This window comes from Urocitellus parryii, chromosome 8 (assembly GCF_045843805.1).
Source record: "Urocitellus parryii isolate mUroPar1 chromosome 8, mUroPar1.hap1, whole genome shotgun sequence".
In the NCBI taxonomy this organism is placed as follows: Eukaryota; Metazoa; Chordata; class Mammalia; order Rodentia; family Sciuridae; genus Urocitellus; species Urocitellus parryii.
In genome coordinates, this window is record NC_135538.1 from 8,620,620 (window position 1) to 8,643,337 (window position 22,718).

The 22,718-nt window shown below is 48.1% G+C and overlaps 1 protein-coding gene across 1 annotated transcript in view; it reads left to right on the forward strand.

Moving 5' to 3' along the window:
* The first annotated feature begins 541 nt into the window (after positions 1 to 541).
* Positions 542 to 22,718, forward strand: part of Ezr (ezrin) — a 46,261-nt gene continuing 24,084 nt past the window's right edge. Inside the window, exons 1-2 of the mRNA XM_026393810.2 lie at positions 542 to 599; positions 1,187 to 1,273. Coding sequence (XP_026249595.1) covers positions 1,262 to 1,273 — 12 coding nt within the window. The 5' untranslated portion in view covers positions 542 to 599; positions 1,187 to 1,261. The remainder of the gene's footprint in view (positions 600 to 1,186; positions 1,274 to 22,718) is intronic.

Consider the following 22,718-nt stretch of genomic DNA (forward strand, 5'->3'; position numbering starts at 1 on the left):
CCTAAGAGCTAGTAAGAAGAAAAAAAAAATTCTGGAATTTCAGAGATTCCCACGTAACTTTTTGCAAGTCGAGTCAAATAAGGCACCACATTAGTCCTTTAACCCAACCAAGCGGTGGTGGAGCGTCTCCTAAGCCCGTCTTTCTCGCAAGAAGGCGGAGGCGGCACAGACCACGTGCACGGAGACACCGCGACCAGGTACCGCCGCCCAGACCCGGGTCCCGGCCCAAGGACGTCGGGGCAGCCCCACCCCAAACGGCCGGGCAACTACCCCGGGCGCCCGCCCAGCTGGATTTATGTACATTTCTTGATGTCCCTGTCCAGTGCGGAACCGTGTCGCACCTTACGTCTCCTGCCGGAGTAGAACCTACTGCACACAAACCCCCCACCCGGGCAGCGCCGAGGCAAAAGTCCGCCAGAACCAGGGGCGCGGGGCCGCGGCCATCTTGAGCGGGGCGCACCTCGCAGGTCGCGCGGGCGGGGCGGAAAGGGGCGCGGCCCCGGGACCCCGCCCCGCGAGGGCCTCTCGGGCGCGCGGGCGGCGGGCGCACTCGCGGTCTCACGGACAGCAGGAGCGCACGTCCACTGCAGGCGCCGCGGGTGAGCCGGGCGCGCGGCGGGGGCGAGGGGCGGGCGGGCTCGCGTGCGCGCTCCGCGGAGGGCACCGTGGCCGGGACTCGACGGCAGGTGCGGCGGGGACGGTCCGGCAGAAGGACAGCCAGCACGGGAGCCCGGGCGGAAGACCTCGAGGGGCGCCCAGCGAGGCTCCACTCCGGGCAGGTGGAGCTGAACCTGTGCGGCCCGCCACCGCGGCTGCTGCGCGACCGTCCTCTGTCCACTCTGTCTCCTCCCGAAGGGAAAGCGGAGCCCGGGCTACGTGGACGCGCCCCTCCCGGTTCCCGGGCCTCTCCCGGGCAGTTTGTTTTTTTAAAAGTGTTTCTCCGAGGCTGGACGGCTGCGGTTGCAGGCCCGGGGCAGCGATGGCCACACTAGTGAAACTTGCTGTGCGCTCGGGCGGCCCCAGGAGGACCGCGGCGGACCCCGCGCCGGCAGCCCCGCCCCGTCGCCGCTCCCCGCCCCCCGCCTCCGACCCCGCGGGGCGGTGACTCACCCGGCGCCGCCCGGCGGGTTTTTAAGCCGCGCGCCGAGGGCTGCCGGGCGCGCTAAGGGCTTGTCTCTGACTCCAGGTCGCGAGAACTTTGTCAGCTGCTGCTGCACAGCCGAGTTTCCGGGGGATTGAGTGAGCCCACCAGGAACCGAAAATGCCGAAACCAGTAAGTTGCCCCGGTGCTGGGCCGGGTCACGTGCGCCAGGCTCCCCCTCCGTCGGGAGTCACCTGCTTGAGTGGATGGGGACCAGAACCGGGCGCTGACGGCCTGTCCCCTGACCATTTGTTGATCCTTTTGGGGGACGCCAGAAAGACACCATTGTGCTCTTCTCTCGCTAGGCCCTTTCTCCGTGAGTCCCCTTTCCCGAAGTTGTGGTCATTCTTAAAAATGAGGCGGAGGCCCCCTTTTCCTTGTTTCTGTCTTTTTGAAAAGTGCCTGCTAGTGCAACTTTGAGGTTTCTTACAAAGTGCAAATCGCATTCTGGTGGTTTCCAACTACCTACACCTGCTGGCCCATTTCCTTCAACTGTCCGAAACCACTTGCAGCCCGCACCTTCCTGGGGCGATTTGAAGGGCATTTGGGAGAGAAGACACCCTCTCTACAGCAGGCAGCCTCCATACAGTCCGATTCCCACCGGGTCCGGGAGGGGCTGGCCTGTAAACCTGGGAATTTGCTGGTTACAGCAGGATTCCTATCTCTGAAAGGGTTTAGCGATGGACTTGAATTGCAGATGAGGCCGCCCTGGAGCTTGATAAGGACGCTCCCCGGGCTCTGGTCCTGTACTGCTGGTGAAGTCAGCTGATTCAAGTGCTGTGTTCCTGCCCCCAGTCCACGAGTATGATTTGATTGTGTTGAGATTGCTAACCAGGCCTGGGTGGTTGTAGGAACTGGTTCTTAGTGGCATTGCTTAGAAAGCTTTATATATTTCAGCGGGTGACACACACCTATAACACCAACTGTTCCCAGGCTGTGGCAGGAGAATCGCGAGTTCCAAGCCGGTCTGGATAACTTAGTGAGATCTTTGTCTCAAATAAAAAATAAAAAAGGCTGGAGATGTAGCTTAGTGGTAAAGTGCCCCTTTACCATTGGTCAATCCTCAGTACTGGAAACAAACAAAAACTTGTGTATATTCCACCATTTTAACACTGGTGAGCTGGGTGACTTGGCACTAGGAAGAGGGTTTTACCTTTTTTTTGAAATTTGAGTCATGGAGAAAACATCGAGTCATTAACATTTATAATTAATGATATATGAAAATTTATTTCTAGTTTTTCAAATAATGTGGTTCTTTAATCAATACTTTTGTGCCTTTCCTACTGTTAAGTTTTATGTTCCCTGAAAGGAATTCTTGATTAGAAGACTTATTTTATTATTAGGTTAAAAAAAATTACTAATAGATTCAGACACCATAGACTTTTGGTGTGAGTCATATCATTAAGATGACTGGTTCATGAGGCAGATTTTTTTTTTTTCCTATACAAAACTCTTCCTTTCATTTCAAACTTAAAGTGACCCATAACAGCCAAGCTCTACAGTGCCTGTGGTCTACCTCTGGCCCTATTGTAGCTCCTTAACCAGGACTGCAGAGTGTAGCAAGCTTGGGGATTTGGGGGCACGGGGGGGTCAAGAAATGAGCTTCTGGTGTGGTTTTCTTGATTTCACTAAAAAAATGCAGAGTGCTAAGATAGTGCCCAGAAAAAAAGTCAGTGTTTCTGGTCGCTAATTTTCTTTTTCTTTTCATAATTTGTAATTTCTTTTAGTCTTTTTCTGTTTTTTTTTTTAACTTCTTTTAATTGTGGTGAAATGTATATAACACTTAATTTGTCGTTGTAACCATTTTTAAGTGTGCAACTCATTGGCATTACCGTTCCTATTGTTAAGCAGCCGTCACCTGAACATCATCACCCCACAGTGACCCGAAGTACCCATTAAGCACTCGCGCCCCATTTCCTCAGCCCCCAGCCTCTGGCACCTACCATTCTAGGTTGCCTCTGTGAACTCAGCTTCTCTGGGGACCTTGGTGGGGGTGCCTTTCAGTATGTGTCCTTCTGTGCCTGTTTCATTTCCCTCCACATGAATGGCCTCTTCAGGGCTCTCCTGCTTTGCAGGTATGTCAGAATTCCCAGCCCTCTTTATGTCTTGCAGCAGGTATGTTTGAACTTCATTTTGATTTAAAGTCTTGGTGATGCCTAAGAATTTAAAAATTGTTTCTGACACAGTGAAGATGGTTGTAAAACTGCAAAGGAAGGCGAGTAGCCATCACCGTGTGTGTGTTTGTGTGTGCGTGCACACGCGTGCGCAAGCGAGCCTCAGTACCAGAGGAACTTTTTGAAAGGCTGTGTTTTGTGTTTTATGTAATATATTCAGTTACCATTTTTGAATCTTAATGAGAGGTCTCCTTTTAGGTGAGCCAGACTTGTCTGCTGTGGAAATCCCTGCCTGTTCCTCCTTGGGCAGGAGAGAGTGTTACCATCTACACATTATGTTAGGACCACCCTGTCTGTCATTGAGAAGGGCACAGTAGCCAGCTCTAAGGTAGTTATGGAGAATCTAGTTTGATAGTTTTTAAGTTTTGGGGGCTCTTTTGTTGGTGGTTTTTTTGGATTCGATCAATGGTGAAGGTACGTTCTTCAGTGAGCTTCATCTTTTAAACAAAGGGCTAACGATTCTAATTATTCAGTCCCAAGTTAAGAATTTCACTTAGGTAGCTTTCATGGGATTGAATGTTTAATAATAGGATTAAGAGTCAATTACACTTCATGTACACATCTGAATAGTTGGGGTTTGGGGCTTCCACCCACCTGGTGACTGATTTACCTGCACTGAGAGGATGACTTTGTACATAAAACAATATAAGTGAAATAATACTCATTTACTGTACCTTAATACTGCTTCTGGAAGCACCTCTTACTGAAGAGGTTGAGTGTTTCTGTGTTTGGCCAGCAGGGTGCCCTACAGGAGGTGATGAGGATTCCGTCCTGCGGGGCCACTGTCTGGAACCGGAACCAAGACACAGGCGCACACTAAAGCGGAAAGTGGGGAGCTCTCAGCTTTCTCAGGGGAAAGGAGCCTTGGTGGAGTGTGACAGGACAGGCCTCTGGTGGGGACAAGGCGAGCCCTGGAGAAGCCCATTTCAGGGGAGGAGGGCTGGCACTCGGGGAGGGACAGCTGTGGCCTGTCTGGTCTTGCTTTCCTCGGCTGCTTTGGGGCAGTATTCCCTGGGACTGGTGGACTTCCAAGGAGGGTGCTCTGGGGCTCTGGCCCCCTCGGAGGACGGGGGTGGGGGTGGGGGTGGGGATTGACGCGCAGGGAATGATTCAGGAGGCAGTCCTTGTGCCACCTTCCAGGCCAGGTGGCCCTCAGAGTTCCTCCTCCTTCCTCTTCCTCACTCCCAGAGGAGGATATACAATCAATCAACAAGTACATGAAAAAATGCTCACCATCTCTAGCTCACCATCTCTAGAGAAATGCAAATCACCTGGCTGGCTTTTCTCATCTGATGGGAAGGCTTGGAGGTGAACTGCCTTGGGCACCAGGAGGTGTCTGAACTGTGAGGGGCTGAAGGGTGTTAGAGGAGTTTAACATAAAGGGAAGTTTACCCTCCTTCAGAGAACTCTGAACCTGGGTTCAAAGTCTGCCTGTGGCAGAGCTTGAGGAGAGTTGGAGAGATAACCCGGCTCTTTGAGAAGAGTGCTTTCCACTAAGTATTTCAACAGGGACAGGATTTCCTGGATAATGATTCTACTCTCCGCCCCCTGCCACCCTTCTCTGAAGACCCCTCCTCCTTCCCCAGGGGCAGATGGTGAAGGAGGTAGCTAAGATTTTGGCAGGTGGCGGTGAGAAGTGCTGGCTGGGGTTGCTGGTTCGCCGTCCTCACACCGTAAGGCATGATGAATGTTTAGATTTCATCCACTCCTTCAGCAGAGGGGCACTGAGGCTCCCAGGTGGCAGACACAGAAGTGGCCCTGTCATCATGGGTTTACCTTCTGGTTTGGGGACAGAGTAGTCATAGTAAATGCAGAGCTTCGGGTCTGGCTGTTGTGCCTGAGGTGTGTGCGGTTGGGGGATGTGAGACGGGTCAGAAAGGCGGCCCTGGAGGTGGGGGGCTTGCTGAGCTAGGTGAGGACCGAAGGGGTTTGAAGAGGGTGGGGTGGGTTCGGGGTGGGACTCCACCACTTGGAGCTCGCCAAGTAGAGGACACTCCAGTTGGGTTCTAGGCAAAGCCTCCAGTGGCCAGAGAGGAAATGAGAGGTCAGGCCATGTCTTACAAGCCGAGTTCAAGCTTTTTTCTTTCTTTTTTTTTTTTTTTGTAATCTTAAACTCAGGGTTTTGACCTTGTAGAGGGAGGTGACATGAACAGATTGGCCTTTTGAAAAATTGACTAGAGACTATAATGTAAGAGTCTGCAAGAGGTGGCAGGTAATGATTGGGTCTGGGGTCGTGGAACTGGAGAGAAGTGGATGTCCAGGGGGGCTCTTTGGGAGGTAAAACTCAGAGCACTTGGTGTGGGTTGAGGGTGCAGGGTGTGTCCACTGCCTCCTGGTTTCTGGCTTGCATAACTGAATGAATGATGGGCCCATCACTGAGATAAGGAACCATGGAGGAGGGCCAGCTGTGAGGAGGGTCAGAGTCTGTTTTTGCACATGCTGTTAGGTCGTGTCTGTGGTGGGTGAAAGAAGTTCTTGCCTTCTTCAAATTTCAGCTTCACCTCCATGGTGCCAAAAAGAAAGAGAACCTAGACAGTGCCCACCACCCCACTCCTCATTCCTGTTTCTCTCCTGTTCCTCTCACAGTGGGCTCTTTTGTTACTGCCCTAGATGATAGCATTGGGATTTCTAACAAAATTTTTGAATAATTTTGTAAGAACAAAATTATTTGTTAAGGGGCTGAAGTTGTAGCTCAGGGGTAGAGTGCTTGCCTAGCATGTGTGAGGCACTGGGTTCAATTCTCAGCACCACGTTTAGGTAAATGATTAAAAGGTCCATCAACAACTTAACAAATATTAAGTTGGTTTTTTTTTTTTTTTTTTTTTAATTTGGGAAAAGAACACAGAATCACTTAGTGAATCATAGCCCTTTTTCGTAGTTTTTTTTTTACTTAGACTTAAACTTGATGTATGTTGGATAGTTAGGAGATTCATTAGGTGATTCACATGCCTGTTCTCTTTTAGTACCTGGATGTTTTCACTCTGAAGAAATAAAACCACAGTCAACTTTAAAAAGCAGGAACACACCTTGAATTAGCCTTTATATTTTATTTTGTTTCAGTAATAAACTCCTCAGCCTATTTGCATTATAACACCTCAGCTACTCTAGTTTTTAATTTAAGCACTAAATGTATTTGCTACCACTAATAAAATATGTAATATTTAATGAAGAGACCAGAAGGTTGCATTACTTCCCTCCCAACATATTTATCATCCATATCTGTCAACATAAGGGATAAAGATGGATTCCAAACTTCTGTTTTTTTCTTAAGAAACCAAACAAAACCATTATGCAATAGTGTGACTTAGAAACTTTCTAAATGCTTACTATGTAGTTAATAGACATTACTTTTTCAAATAAAATAAAAATGTAAAGAACCACAAAAGAATAATTTCATAATTTACTACTTAACCCGCACTTGGACAGGTCATTCAGTATTCTTGAATCTCTGTTTCTTTTGATTATTTGTTTTGGTATTGGGGATCGAACCCAGGGATGCTTAGCCGCCACTAAGCTGCATCCAGGCTATTTTTTATATTTTATTAGAGACAGGTTCTCACTGAGTTGCTAAGTGGCTGAGACTGACTTTGAACTCTCAAAATCCTCCTGCCTCAGCCTCCCAAGCCTCTGGGATTACAGACGTGCGCCACCACGCCCAGCTGAGCTTCTGTTTTGTAGTCTTTAAAATGAGAGTAAAGACAGTGTTTAAGTGAAGAGAGCGTATCGACGTGAAACTCACCTTTGTCTATGAAACCTAAACACTTTATGTCCCGGGAGCTTCGTGTGTCCTGGGTGCTTTCTCCCTGGCTATATTTTACACACTTCAATGCAACCCATTGGTTAAAAGTTGGGAGTGCCAGTGAGCCAGGTGAAGTTTGTCCATGCTTCCCAAAGAAACAGCCACAGACGTGGAGTGAGAGGGGGATCCTCTGACTGTTCTTCCTCTTGCTATGTCCCAGGTGTCAGAATTCTTTGGGCTCCTTCCTCCTGTGTTGGAGCCCTGACATAGGCCATTGAGTGCCTGGTGCTAGACAGTGAAAATCAGATGGCTTTGCCTTTAAGGAGTTCTCAGTCTAGTGGGGGAGGCGAGGGTGCAAGCAGGGAACCATAGTGCATTGCACCAGGAGAGGGATGTACCAGGCAGGTGGAGCCAGGGCAGGCTGCAGGTCCTTGGGGGTCTGGGGGATGCAGGGGCAGAGGGTCAAGGGTATTTTTCTGGTAGCAGAGGGCAGTTCCATTTTCCATTATTCACTAAGATAAATAATGATGCTGTTTCTTGTGAAATAAACACTTCACTGACACAGTTATCCCTTTAATATATTTAAGAAAACAAACCTTAAAGGCAATTAAAATTAAAAATTTCTGACCTTGACCCAACGGTTACCAATGAGCGAAAGGAACCCATGTCACCGGCGGGTCAGACTACACTGGTCAGCACAGGCGTATCAGATTCTGCTTGTCTTTTTGTTGTTTGAAGTCGCTTTCCGCATCCTAATTTTGTTTTCCATCTTCACTAGACAGATCAGCTTACCATTGCTGTGTCAATAGCTGTCGTATCAGATCATGTAAATAATTGTTTTCATTTAAGGATGGAGCACAACGATTGATTATCTGCAGGCAGGCCCTAACTGTGGCCAGTTTTTGTGAGGTCTACCAGCTAAAGATGGTTGCTGCATTTTTGCAGGGTTCTTTTAGAAACAATGACATTATGCAGTAGTCACCAAATAAGGACCTCAAAGCCTAAAACATTTACTCTCTGATCCTTTACAAAAAAAAAAAATATATATATATATATATATATATATATTTTTTTTTAGCAACCCTGCTTCTAGGATAAAGGCAGATATTGTGAAGACCTTGTTATAAACTTGTGTGTATTGTATGTCGAGGCTAATATTTGGAAACAGGGCCACCTCATTGGTTGCAGTTTTAAACAAACTGTTCTCAAAGAACAAAGAACCAGTTAGCCAGTACAGTGCATCACAGCCCGAGCATGGATGTCTGTTGTGAAAACTGTCACCTAGGACCAAGGTTGGCTGGTGCTGAGGTCATATTTTAAACAAGGCTGGTAATGGTGGCTGTTCTTTGTTCTATAGAGAAGGTGGCAGTATCTTGTGTCACACCTGCTCCCCTAGCATCTAATGACAGACTTCTGGCATAAGCTAAAAGAAAGCAATTTGTACCTGATATTTGAGTTGGAAAGAGAATGCTGTATAAATGAATTGCTTTTATATCGTCATTTAAAATTAACTTTCGACTTACGCTAGTCTTATGCTAGTGAATTTCTGACTATGGACAGTTTCATCATTCATTCCCAAGTTTAGACCACCCCATCCGATCCAGCCGCGCTGTGCCCACCCCACCGTGCTGTGCTTCACAGAACTTATCTTTGCGTTCAGTGCTTGTTTTTTTTTTGGGGGGGGGGGGTCTTGGCTTTCCTGGCTACAAAGCGAGAAGCAATTAAACAAATTTTAAAAGGCATCATTGTCTGCATCTAGAAGGAACTTCAGATTCTTGCTCTATTGGCAGGTAAATTGGGGTGGACCACTGGGTGTATGCACTGCCTCCTGGTGGGTAGTCTGGGGCAGGCTTCTCTAGCTGCCTCTCTCCGTGCCTGTCCACCAGGGCCTGTGAGCCCACCCATGAGGGCTGAGGGGCTGCCTCCAGAGCACCTGGCCTGGCGCCTGGCCCTGATCGGAAGGGCCTGTGTTCTGCTTGCAGCTGCTGAGTTCTAATCTGATTAAAGGCTTTACCATCTCATGATGGTCATTCTTTCCCCTCCAACTCGGCCTCATGAAATGGTACAGTCAGTGGACTTTACCTCACTGTCGGTCCTTCTCTCCCACCATAAACGCCGTCCACACCCCTCCCACATACAGAGCACTGCTGGGCCAGGGTTTACTTCCTGGGGACATGTTGGTGAACTAAAAGAGCCTTTTGAAGGATTACATCCCCTTCCCCTCAGTCACATCGAATGATGGCCCGGCCAGTGTCCATCCGAAACGCACGCCAGTCTCAGATGCACATTGCCCCACTCTCTCAGTGGCCAGAGGCCCAGGGAGGTAGACCCAGGTCTAAGTACAACAGCCTTTGTGTCCTCGGCCCCTCCCCAGGCTGCTTTTGGAAGCTCACCTTGTCACAGGAGAGGCAAATATCAGTAATGCCCCGGAGAGGAAGCACCTACTGCGGTTCTCATCCGGGCCTTGCCAAGAGGCGGAGTTGTTTTTATTCTTTTACTAACTCAGTTGGGCAAAGTGACCTGTGAGTGGGCAGATGTGATCATTTTGGTTTTGGTAGATCACCTTTGTGTTGACCCACGAGCCAGGATGACCTTTCTCCAAACCCCTGTTTCGGGTAGATTTGGTGAGAGCCTGTTGCCATCTGCTGGGCCCCCTTAAATTCTTCCATCGTTTCTTGGGTGCGCGCTTTCAGGAGGACTGATTGTTCTGGTAGTATTTTGCCTATTGCCGCATCTGTGAGTTCCTGTACGATGTGTTTTGGAAGACGATCCATCCTCACCCCATGTTCTTAGAGAACCCTGAACCACGGATCGCTGGTGAGAGCTTAGAGAGTAGATATTATGATGGAATCTGCCTCCGAGGACTTTATTATGGTGTTGGTATGGTGTTCTCATTAGGGTGCTGCGTGGCCTTAGTTGCCTAATGAAGGGTGTCACATCTGGTGCTGAGGTGGTGGCCTACATAGCACATTGCCATTTGGGTGACACTCTTAAGTGGGCCTTAGACTAGGCGGTAGGGTGGGGAGAACCTGGCTGGACAGGGCAGTGTGGTAATCATCTGAAAGCAAGGTCAAAACGTGCAGTGTGGGACTTGAACAGGTCAACTGTAAAAATGATGGAGGCGCTCACCTGTCTTCACAGCATCTTAGGAGGCTGTGGCAGGAGGATGGAAAGCTCAAGGCCAGCCTCAGCGACTTAGTGAGTGAGATCTTGTCTCAAAATAGAAAATAAATTTAAAAAGATATAGTGGTACAATGGGGGAAAGTGAGTTGACTGAGTTTTAAAAATTAGGGAGCTGGTTTTGGATTGTTGGATATGATAGTGGGATTATGGTTTTATATACATTCCCCCTTGCCAGCTGGGGATTGAACCCAGGGACTCTTGACAGTTGAGCTACATCCTCAGCCCTTTCTAATGTTTACTTTGAGATAGGGTCTCACTAATTTGCCCAGGCTGGCCTTGGACTCTCATCCTCTTGCCTCAGCCTCCTGAGTTGCTGTGATGACAGGTGTGTGTGACCACACCTGGTGGTTTTCAGGTACATTTTAAAGCCCTCTGGTGCTGCGTGATGACGTTTTCACTGGTGAAATGATGTTGATGGTCTTAAAATATGCAAACAAACCAAAACGTTGTTTCTCTTTTTTAAACTGTAGAAAGAGTAAAGAGCAACACTGGAGAGTCGGTGTGCGGCCAGGAGGAAGCCTGCCGGAGGCTTACTGTGTCATGGGGTTCCCTCTGCCTTGGGGAGTGTTCCAGGGCTCCCACATGGAGAGCTTGCTTTTTAAAACCTATTACAGGGACAGAGGGGGTGGGAGACTTCGCTTTTGCTCCTCAGGAGAAGTGCCAGTCTTCTTCGGGTGGCAGGAGCCCAGCAAGAGGGAGTCCCTGCCACGAGGGGCTGAAGAGGCGCTGTGTGTGTGGGACACCCCTGTGCTGGATCGCGGAGTAGCTGGAGTCCTCCCCAGGGCCATCTTACCCCACGTGCGGGTGTTAAAGGAGGTCTCCTCAGAACTCCAGTTGACGTGGAAGCAGGAGGAACCGCTGGTTCCCAGCTGTTCCACTGTTATTCTGATTTCCAAGATTTTTAGAGGGTGAGAGAGGGAGATGCTTTGACCCAGCTGGGAACAGGACTTTGTCTTTATAGCAACTGTCTCAGACTTGAACATTGGGATTGAACATAAAATGCAAGACATCTACTGGCTGGGACCTTATGCCGTCCTTTCAAGATGCCACGTACCATCTGTGTTCCGGCAGGGTGGACGCCGTCCAGCGGGGCAGGTGGGGGAGGCATTCATCAGACCAGGAGCAGGGTTGGGGCTGGGGCAGGCGCTGAGAGTTGTGAGCTGCACGCCGTGTGCCCTTGTTCTCAAGTCAGGCAGTTACACACATGATCATGATCCCATCGTGGGTACAACATACAGCGCTGTTGCCTTGAAGTGCAAGTCAGAGAGTTGGTGTTTAACTTTATTTGACTTCAGAAACAAGGGTGACTTAAAAGTGTAAGTTTTTCTTGGGTTTTGGCTTATTCAAGCAAGTTCTGTGATCTTGCTTATTTAGTTTGGATTTTTTAAAAACAAAGATACTATGGTCTTACTCTATATTTGATCAGTGCCAAAAGAAAAGACTTCATGGGCAAGTTCAGATAGCGCCTGCACGAGCTTCTTAAGGAGAGGTGTTCTTTAATGCCTACGAATACTCCTGCATGTGTGGTCCTGACTGGGGACAGAGACTGATCTCTGACATGTCACTAGATTTAAGTATGGCTTATTTTATATGCCCCTCCCTAAAACAGCAGGTCAGCAAAGGAACTGATGTCGGTTTGACAGCTCCCCCAGGCTCCCCCCTAATGTCATGAGAATGGAAAGGGAAAACTCTTCACAGGCCTCTACATTTACAAAGAAAATAGTGCTTTCCAGGGGGTTAGTGGGTCTAGTCGGCAAGCTTTGGGTTTCCCTGATTGGTGAGTCTAGAATTAAAACTCGTGGCAGCATGAATTGGCCCTCCTGGCATTCCTTGTCCTTTTTGTCCTTTATGGAATCCTGTAATTTACTAGACATTTCAGGGAACTAAATCAGTGCTGAAGTACAGGACACACCTACCAGAATCACATGTTATGGACCTACAACTTCACAGGTTTGTTAGATAAAGAGAAAGCGACCTTGAAAGAGATGTTAGTTTGCCTTCCTTGGGGTGGGGAGAGAAGGATGTAGACTATTTGTATTTCTTTAAAGAATCATTTCTTTTGCAGAAGGTAGCCTCCTTTGATGCTTCCTTTCCCCTCTAAGAATTTCAGTTTAGTTCCCCTGTTAAATGTGCACATCCAACCCGTATCATTCCCAGTATGGACGGAGTTGGTTGGTCCCTGCTTACAGAGAGGTACAGAAAAGGGATCTTGGAAGTTAACAGAAACGAACCTTGAAACTTAACAGGTCGTGGGTTCAGGAGCGGTATTTTCACACACCATAAGCAGGTCCCCAATGCCCACCTGGGTTGCCGTGCCGCACCGGGAAGCAGCTGCCATCTGCCCTCCTGCAGCAGTGCTCAGCCTGCTGACAGCCGGCAGGGCCCGGCAGGTTTTGAAGTAGAGGAACTGGCCCTTTTTAATGTGAGTGCTCTGAAAGCTCCTTCTGGTTCTAAGGTCGTGATTTTCTCTGATCGTAATGAGTACAAACAGGACTGGTTTGTCTGCTTTGTGTGTTTGTTAAGCAGCCCCAGCCTGTCAGGAAGTGGGTCTAGGGACAGGAAGTGGCTCACTTTCAGAAGCAAAAAGGGGCTATTCAGAAGGATGTGAGAATACATATTCTTGAAGTTATGGGATACATATTAATCTGCACACTTCATTTTTATATTCATAGAATTTCAAAATTTTTTCAGCCCAAGAACTTAGAAATAGAAACTTTTTGTCTTAAAAGCTTGACTTAGAGATACACAACCTTGGGACTAACAAAGGAGCTACACAGATGTAAATGTCTTCAGTGAGCAAGAGTTAAGGAAGTTGCCTAAACGTTTTTTTGGCCCCACTTTCTTTCCTCTGTCACTAAGAAGAAGTCAGCAGGCCAGCTGCATGCGGGTGCCTGCCTGTAATGCCAACTACTCTGGAGGCTGAGGCAGGAGGATTGCAAGTTTGAGGCCAACCTGGGCAACTTGGGAGACCCTGTCTCCAAAAAGAAAAAGGGGAAAAAAAAAAAAAAAGTCATCAGACTAGGACAACCTTACACCAAGCAGTGCCCATTCAGAGTCTCCCTACAAAGCAGTTAGTTATACCTCGTCACTCTTTTACGTGTTCCACTTAAAACATACATTTATTCACAAAAACATAACAAAGTAGATACCAGCATCATCGAAGAAGTCATTGGGAAATTCTAAGACCCAGCTTCTGTGTTAGTACTCTGCACTGTTGGCGTCTGTCCCGGGGGAAGAGTTTGACATCCACATGTTCAGCCTCACGGTAGACTCGGGGAGGAGTGAGAGGAGTTTGACAGAGGAAATGAGGGGGGTGGCGTGTTAATTTTCATAATTAAGGTACCTGAAAAATTCCCTAAAGTGCCTCTGGCCTTTCCATAAGATGAAGTGGGTGCCTGCCCCGAGTCAGGAGGACCAGGGAGCAGGAGAGCATCCCAGAGCTGCCCAGGCTCTGTTGCCCCTTGTCAGGGGTGGATGATGTATGAGGGTTTGTGCTTGAAAGAAACAAAAGACAGACCTGTCATGCTGCAGTACAGAAGTGTGCAAGTCTTCCAAAATGAAGTTGTGAGGCCTTCATAAGTAATTAGCTGGTAGGACAAGCAGAAATGCACCAGTAAAAATCTTCATTGACACACAGAGATGGGGGGGGGGTGCTTGGTAACCGTCCTTTTTGCCAGACCTGCTGGCGGTTAAAATTTGAACCAGTGGCTCTTCAGAGTCTCTTTTATACAAGTTAAGATTGACTCACACTTCCTGAAACTAAGTCAGGACTGTGCTGAAATAGAGCACAGAGCTCTGGTCGCACCTTCGGAGCTTTTCATGGTTAAGTTGGTGCCTTTGACTTTGACCTCTGTGGTTCCACTTGGTTTTCATTAGTGATCAGCACCTGGGCAGGGCTGACCAGAGTGCTTACACCTCCCTGGAGGGTGCGGGGGAGGCCAGGGAGGTTTGAAGGCCCTGCCTTGCCCTGGGTCAGTTCCTGATGGACACTGCCCACAGGGAATGCAGTCATCCCAGCACCTACCCATGTGCAGAGGACCCCGAATTCTCTTGGGTTAACTTTCTGAGGCAGTGACCACTGTCACAGGGGTGGCTTCTGCAGTGGAGGTCTACAGCTTCGTCGTAGACGCCGGGAGTTCTGAGAGCCGCTGGAACTGGCCTGTGCTCAGCACTCTGCCACAGGACCATTTCTCAGGGACTTCATGTTCCTGGGAACAGCGCAACTGTCTTCTGGTGGTTCCTAGGAAAGTTGAAGGGTTAACAGGACTGTGCCCCAGCACTTTGACCTTGGTGGGAGTGCTGTCTAGTAGTTGTCAAAGGCGTGACAAGTGGACTCTTGTCCGCTCTGGCATTTGATGGTTTATTATTCTTATTACTCAGGCAACAAAAGACTAGTGTATGTGCTGCTATTGTATAGTTACAGGGGATTTCCTACCAGAACATGAGAACATACCCTCTGTCCTACCCATGTGTCTTTGTTGGTTTGTTTGTGCTACAGACAAAACTGTGCACAGAAATCGTTCTGAATTGCTTGACGGTTTTTGTCATGTGCAGTTAATTTGCGGCTGGCCTTTGTTAATGTTCCTAAGCCCATAGATGAAGCAGCTTTCTGCATGCTGGTGGTGTTTAACCTCGAAGGAGGCAGTATGAGATGATGATCGGGGATGACTTGGAGATGGAGAGCTTGCTAGAAAGGATTAGCAGTGTGATCATCTTCATCCATGGGGCTGCAGATTGCCTTAGGATTATTTCATTAGTACAGCATATTTATCCTGATAGCCCCCACCTTTTCTGCCTGCCAGCAGGAGTGTTTACAAAGTCTGGTGATAGAGCCAGAGCTTCAATATGTGCTCCTGGAAGTTTTCTGGCCCAGCCTGCCTTTGGGTGCTTGGTGACAGATGGCTCTTGCCATGGGTGAGGATTAGGGAGGAGCCACTGTTGCCCACTCTTGATTGACAGGTGGTGTGGTGCCTGCGCCAAGCACAGTGTCAGGTTACTGCTGTAACTGATCTGGATGTGCACCTCACTCCATTTAATGAGAAAATGTTTCAAGGGCCACATTTCTGTATTATGCATCTTTCCTCTTGGCAGCGGTGTTTGAGAATGTTAACATGGAGATTCTTGTTTGTGTCTGCTCAGTCCTTAAAGAATGATGGCTCTTCACAACAGGGAGGTTTTGGGACTGCCCTTCTGGGGTAACAATTGGACACTTCTGACCCTGCTTATTAGAAACTGTAACAGTGTAAACATGGCCACTGGAGTTTCAGTTGCAACTGTTTTATATAATTTAGTTTTTTCTATAAACAGTTGTATGGTAAGCAGCATTACATGTAAGAAAGACGCATTCGTTTGTGTAATAGATGGAAACAAGGTTATCTTGTAGGAATTAACTGTTGCTGTGACACCCTACCAATGCTGGTGACACCCTACCAATGCTGGTGACACCCTACCAATGCTGGTGACGTGGATGGAGGGAAAGCAGTAAATAAACCCGCACCCCACAAACATTCCACCTGTCCCTAGGGCCTTCTGCCTTGCCTGCCGGCTGAATTTGAGGAGCTGCATTTCTACCCCAGGCCAGTTAAGGTTTGCTAAGTTAGTGCTCGTGTTTTCTAGAGGTTGGTCACATGACAAGTGCTATGACAGCTGACATTATATGGGGGGTTTTCTCTTTCTTAAAGATGAGGGGATCAGGATTCAGAGGTGTTACAGGATGGGCTCATCTGTTGCGGGTTCCTGAAGCACACCTGTCCTGTGTGCCAGCGTGCCCAGGAGATCCGGGACAGACATGTCACATGGTCACTAGCACAGCAAGTGCGTTGGCAGAGGCGTCGGGCCTTCTGTACTTCCACTGCAGCCCAGGGCTTGTCATGGGCATCACTCCTGGGCATGTGGGGTGAATTCACAGTCCTGCCCCAACAGCTGCCCTCACCTGGGCCCAGGAAGCAGTGGGCTGCTTAGTAATAAGTGCTGCAGGTGGTTCTTTTGACAGTTCCAGTGGGAGCCACACTGAGGGCCAGCAAAGGGGCACGGCTCAGGCCACCTCACTCCAGTTTCAGAAAACAAGTCTGGTGATGCGTAGCGCACGTTTCCCTCAGCAAAAGTCGGGGAGGGGAATTAATCCAAGAAGGTCTCCAGGGTACAGGAGGAACACTTAGAATCTGTTTTGTTGGGCTGCGGATATAGCTCAGTGGTAGAGTGTTTGCCTAGTATGCACAAGGCCCTGGGCTCTAATCCCCAGTACCACATTTAAAAAAAAATCTGCCCTTGGGGTGGACTCAGAACACATTGAAGGCGATAAATGAAGAAAAAAAATTTAATTTTTAAAAATCGGGCTGGGGATGTGGCTCAAGCAGTAGTGCACTCGCCTGGCCTGTGTGGGGTGCTGGGTTCGATCCTCAGCCCCACATAAAAATAAAGATGTTGTGTCCACCAAAAACTGAAAAATAAATATTTTTAAAAATTCTCTCTCTCTCTCAAAAAAAAAAAAATCTTTGTCATCTCTGAGTGCTAACTGTGGCGTGCTCACACCAGCACCCAAGTGCCCGCTTGGACCTAGGGAGGAGCAGGTCTGTGAGGAGGGTCCTGGGGAGAGGCTGGTTCTCACTCTTGCCCTGGTGTGTACTGGGGACAGGTCAGCAGTGAAGGAGAAGGGGCTTAGAGTCACGAGGCCACATTGACTGCTGGCCTCCAGAGACCTAGCGTGGCACAGAGTCCCCAGTGTTTCAGTCCTGTGTTCGAGTCGGGGTGGCTGCTGGCACTGTCTTCCCCAGAACATAGAGTGCTCTCCTTCAGAGCTTAAACAAAACCAGCAAGCTAAACTAAAAATGTGGTTTTAAAAACTGATCTTATATTCCTATCACTCTTAAGACTGCTCGCTCTAATTAAACTGACAATGCATAGTCCTGTTTGAACGTCCTGGTTTCCAGCTGCTTCTTCTTTGGAGCGAGTTTGTGAGTGGAGTGCTGAACCCGGCGCCACCAGCAGGGGAGCGGCCAGGCAGGGATGGTCACACAGTGGAATATTACTGGGCAGTAAAGCGAGAATGTTATTGGGTGTTAAGCAAGTCAGTGAGACCTTTCTCCAAATAAAATATAAAATAGAGCTGGGGATGTGGCTCAGTGGTCAGGTGTCCCTGAGTTCAGTCCCCGGTACCCGCTCCCCCTCAAAACATAATAATGGGAAAAGACTGTTCAGGGGTACGGGATGGGGTTCCTTTTTTTCCTAAAACCAGACAGCATTGGTTGCATAATTCTGTGAATGTACTAAATAGTACTGAATTGTACATTTCAAATGTGTGAATTTTAGAATATGTAAAAAAGCTGTTTTAAGGGCTGGTTTGTAGCTCAGTGTAGAGCCTCGCCTCCGTGTGTGAGGCCCTGGGTTTGATCCTCAACACCAAATAATAACAAATAAAATAAAGGTGTTGCATCCACCTGCAACTGCAATTATGCACACACGCACGCACACACACACATACACACACACGTGAAGCTGTTATTTGAAGGTACTAGTGACAGCATGAAAATCAAAGTTCAGTTATTTTCTCCATAATTTATTCAATGAAGTGAACCAAACAGCATCTGAAGAAGCTGCTGTAGTTCATCTGTCGTGGGGACCGGTTGCCCCCGCCATGTTCCCCTTTGTGGGAGAACCTTCTGTATCTACTTCTGGCGGAGCATTTCCGAGCCTGCAGAAGGTCTTATCCAAATATTTGAGAACTGTTAGAAGTTGCTGAAGCGGCACCTTCGGCAGGGGACTGGAATGCTGGACAACAGCGCTGACATTTTCATGATGCGGAAGGCCAGGCTCTCGCGGACTCTCGGGCTCACTGGACAGTTCCACTCGGGCTGATCTGCAGGTGTGCGAATGCAGAGATCAACATCATCCCGAGTTCACTTCCTGAAATTCAGACGTTTAAATGCCGCCGTTCGAAGTCCCCTTCTGTGTTCAGTGGCCTTCCTGACTCTGGAAGATGTGAGCAAAGTCGCCGCGCTCTCCCTGCAGTGCTCTGGCTCCTCTGAGTCTGTCCCTTGCCCAAAAGTAGTAGAGGGATTGGTCCTGGACCTGTGCCTCCTGTCGGAGCTCTTTGTACAGACAGTATTCCTTCTATAAAAACGAGAATAGAGGTAACCTTAAATTTTTAGATATTTTCTCCTGAAGGAAATGACACTTCGCAAAGGAAAGCTTGCAGAGCTAGATGCATACCAAAACGAGGGAAAGAACCGGGAAACAATATGACGGGAGCCAGAAATTGAGCCGTTACTCACCGGTTAGAAGTAAGACACCATATTTCATGATCAACTCGGTGCCCCCCCCCCCCCGCCATTTCTCAGACTCTTAGAAGGTGTTTTAGAGACCATTTGAACAGTTAAGCTGGAAAGACTCAATTCGTGTATTCCAGAGTGTGTTCTGAAGAACCTCGGCTCTTTGACACGCCCTTGGGAAGTCCTGCTTGGGCGGAGCCGCCTGGGAAGCCCAGACTGGGCCCTCCTGAGACTTGCTGTTTGCATGAGTGTAGCAGAGGCATTCCGAAGCCTTTTGGCTGAAGCAAAAAGAAACTTAACCACTCAAACCATGGCCCCGCCACCGTACATCCCGCTTCCCTTTAAAAGTCAAAGACTTTTCCAGAGAACTGACTTGGTGGTGTCCAGGGCCATGGGAGCAGTTTTCAAAAGCTGCAGAGGAGAGCTGGGAGGTCCCTCCCTCACTGGCCAGTGGTTTGCAGCTACTTCATTCTGCAGGCGGGAGGGGAGGAGCTGGAGAAGCAGGGACCCGCCTGCTGTCCCGAGCTGTCCAGCCCTGAGAGCGGAGCAGAGGGTGGCCGGGTTTATTGTGCTTTAGCAGAGTGAACTCTTGGTGAGTTTGTTAAAAACAGAACAGGTTGGGGTTAGGGCCTTCAGTGTGGGTGGCCAAGGCCGACTCGCAGTGCTGTCTCCCTCTGGAAACTCCAGACGAGGCGTGAGCACTTCTGGGTCCACATAAACAACCTGGCCAGCTTCTGCCAGCATTCTGGTGTTATCTTCCTCCCTGTGGGCATCCTCCTGCCCCAGCCCAGCCACCTGAGAGGCTCTGACAGTGCTCTGACGTCACGTCCTCCTCTGGGCTTGCCACCCACCACCTCAGACCCAGCAGTGTCCAGGCCCTCTGCAAATCAAGTGGCCCAGGGGTTGGGGGGGGGGTGTCATCTACTTGGGGCCTCAGTAGAAAACATGCAAGTTCTGATCCTTACGTTCCAGTGACACCCTCCCCAAATTGGTCCAAATTTGCTCAGAAGCACTTGGGTGACTTTAAGAAATAGATCCACAGGGCAGCGTGGCACACGCCTGTAGTCCCGAAGTAGCTCGGGAGGCTGAGGTAGGAGAATTGTGAGTTCATAGCCAGCCTCAGCAAAAGTGAGGAGCTGGCAACTCAGACCCTGTCTCTAAAAATAAAAATAAAAATATGGCTGGGGATGTGACTCAGTGGTTGAATGCCTCTGAGTTAAATCCCCAGTACCACCCCCCCCCAAAAAAAAAAAAAAAAAGAAATACGGATCCCTGGATTGTATCCCAGAAACTAGGGTGTGTGAAAAGCAGCTCTGGGGTCTGATTTGGGAACCACTGTAGTATATGGTACCACTGAGGCCTCTCCCTTCTGGTTCATTGGTAAGATGTTCCTGGGCAGGGCAGCAGTGCCCACAGAGGCCTGCACACTCCTGCTGTTTAGTTGGCGTTGTAGACTGACAAGCCCAGGGCGTGGGAGGTGCCCTTGTGCAAGTGTCAAGCCTAGGGGACATTGGAGCAAAGCTGTTAGTCATCAGCAGGTTCTGTGGGTAGTCTGAGCTGAGCTAGCCTAGAGTTAGAACAACAGGCAGTGTTTTAAAAAGAAGACGACTAAACAAAAGGTTGGGAGAGTCAGGAGTAATTAGGTTTTCATTAACTTCATTAACTAAGACAAACAGGTTTTTGTGTTCGGCATCTTCACACATGAATGTGTTATGCACTGTACAGTTCAGTGGCTTGGCCCAAATATGTGTGAAACTATGGCCATTTTTCATTTCAAGAAATGTGTTTTTAAAAAGCTTTACTGGGTAATTTTGTTTTGTTTTGTTTTCCCAGAAACAAAGTTCATTCCTATTTTTGTTTTTAGACATTTCTCTTTAAAACACGGATATTCTGGCAGTAGATGAGAAACTGAAATAAAAACCAACTTCACTTACTATGTTAGGCAGCTATGGGAGGGGAGATTTTGCTGGTTCTTTTTTTTTTTTTCTTTTTCTAAATGTGATTATTGTGAAAAACGTACACATATTCACTAGAACCTCACTTCCTTTGAGGGGTTCGGGCCTCTGCAGTACCAAGCTTTCCAGGTTTGTGTTCAAGGTAAGTCATCCTATTCTGAAATTCATTCTAAAATTCTGAAAGTACAGAGCTACTTTTTTAAAAAAAAATATTTTTAATCATTAGATTACTACTTCTCTGAATTTATTTATAAATTTCCATTATAAACATTTCAGACCTCTGGATGTGACTTTGTGTCTTAGCTTCAAGTGGCACAGCACATGGCAGGAAGATGGGAATTATTGTCATCTGCACCATCACCCACCGGCTGTGCGGGCATGGAGGGGGCACATGAGTAAAATTAAACTTTAATCACCTCTACCCACTACGACAAAAAAATATGGGTTTTAGTTTTTTGGCAAGCCTGAGGTGGATGAATAGCATCCTTTTGGGGGTTAGATTTTAAATGCCTAATTGCATACTGTGCATGTGATTGTGTTGCCTTCAGAATGGCTTTTGACAAAAGTGAGTGATTAGTGGGAATTACCCAGACAATAAAAATTGCAGACAGACACTCTTTTCCCTGGTCTTTGCCCAGATTAGATTTTTGTGGTGGCCTCTTGCATCAGAACCACGCAGTCCCCCTTGATTTCCTTGGCACTGTTGAAAAGCACCAGCCTGCCTCCCCGCACGCTGCGCCCGCTCAGAACAGTAGCTCACTGTGGAAACCTAACACGCGCTGAGAAAAAGAGTTGGGAGTTAGATGTTTCCCTAATTGCTAAAGCCTGGTTTCTTTGAAGCCTCAAAATATGTGTGGAAATGGTCTTCTTACCCTAGTAAATGTCTCATTTCATACTTTGGTGAAAATATGTGTGGAAATGGTCTTCTTACCCTAGTAAATGTCTCATTTCATGCTTTGGTGAAAGTTTATGCCACGTTGCAGCACATTATTGAAGGTCTGTAAAACTGAAAATAATCTTCATGGTCTCTCTAACACACAACTGTACAGCATGCTGTAGATGGTTTGAGCAGAGACTGAGTAGAGCCCTTACCTGCCTGCACCAAGCTTTTGGAATGGGGGGGCCAGGGCGGCCGGAGTGGGCTGCTTTTTGGTGTTTCTGGGATCACTTGTCCTTAGTAATGGGCCCAGGGACACGGAGAATTTTGCAGTGCCTGGGGTGGTCCTGCAGGATGATCCCTTGTGCTGTCCAGAACCCAGGAACACCCTCTGCAGGAAACACAGGTGGGGTCACAACCAATAAGCAACACACACCCCCATTAATTTAAGCAGCTTGGTCATTGACCATTAGCACAGAGCTGGTCACCTATCACTTAGATTTCATTAGCACTCCTATCTCAACCTTGATGTAAAGATTGTAGAGTTGGGCTGTTTATGAATCTGTACAAATAACAAAATCAATTTGGTAATTTTTTTCTCACATTTGTAAAGTGAGAAAAAAAAATCCTGGTGTATGCCCACATAAGACCTGGGGTCTTTTTTTATGTGGTGCTGAGGATTGAATCCATGTAAGCAAGCCCTCCACCACTGAGCTACAACCCCAGCTCCTAGGGTCATCTTTTGTTGAGGCCAGAATTGAGCAGGAGAGGGAAATCCTGTTTGCTTCTTGTGCTGGTCCCACTGTGTGTGTGTGTGTGTGTGTGTGTGTGTGTGTGTTGCTGGGGATTCAACCCAGAACCTTCACCTGATAGGCAGGTGGGCCTCTGAGCCCCGGCCCAGCCTCTCCTCCCCCCTCTGTGTGTACTGCAGTGCCAGAAAGCCTCCAGTTGCTCCTCAGCCTTGCCACCTGTGTTGGGGGTTCAGTACCAGATGGCACCGTTTCCCGTGGATGTTGGAACATAGGTAAAGGATTTGTGGAACAACTTGTCCAACTGAAACTTGGCAGAATGGCCCGAGCTGCTGCTGCTGCTTCTGCTTGGGTGAAGTCGCGTGGTGAAGGTGCGGATACACGGACCCACTCGGCTTCATTTCTGAGTTCACCTTGGACATTGCTGGGTCATCACAGCTACCCTCAGTATAAAAGTATTCCTTATTCTACTTGCCTTTTCAAAGGGTTGTGTGGACTTTTATCAAATATGAACCTGATTCAGAACATTTAAATAGTACATTTTAAGTTCCCATTCATTCCTGTTAATATGCTTTATTTATTTGCAAAATAGTCTATCACTTTTTTATGGTGATTATTTGCTTTGCTTTGAGA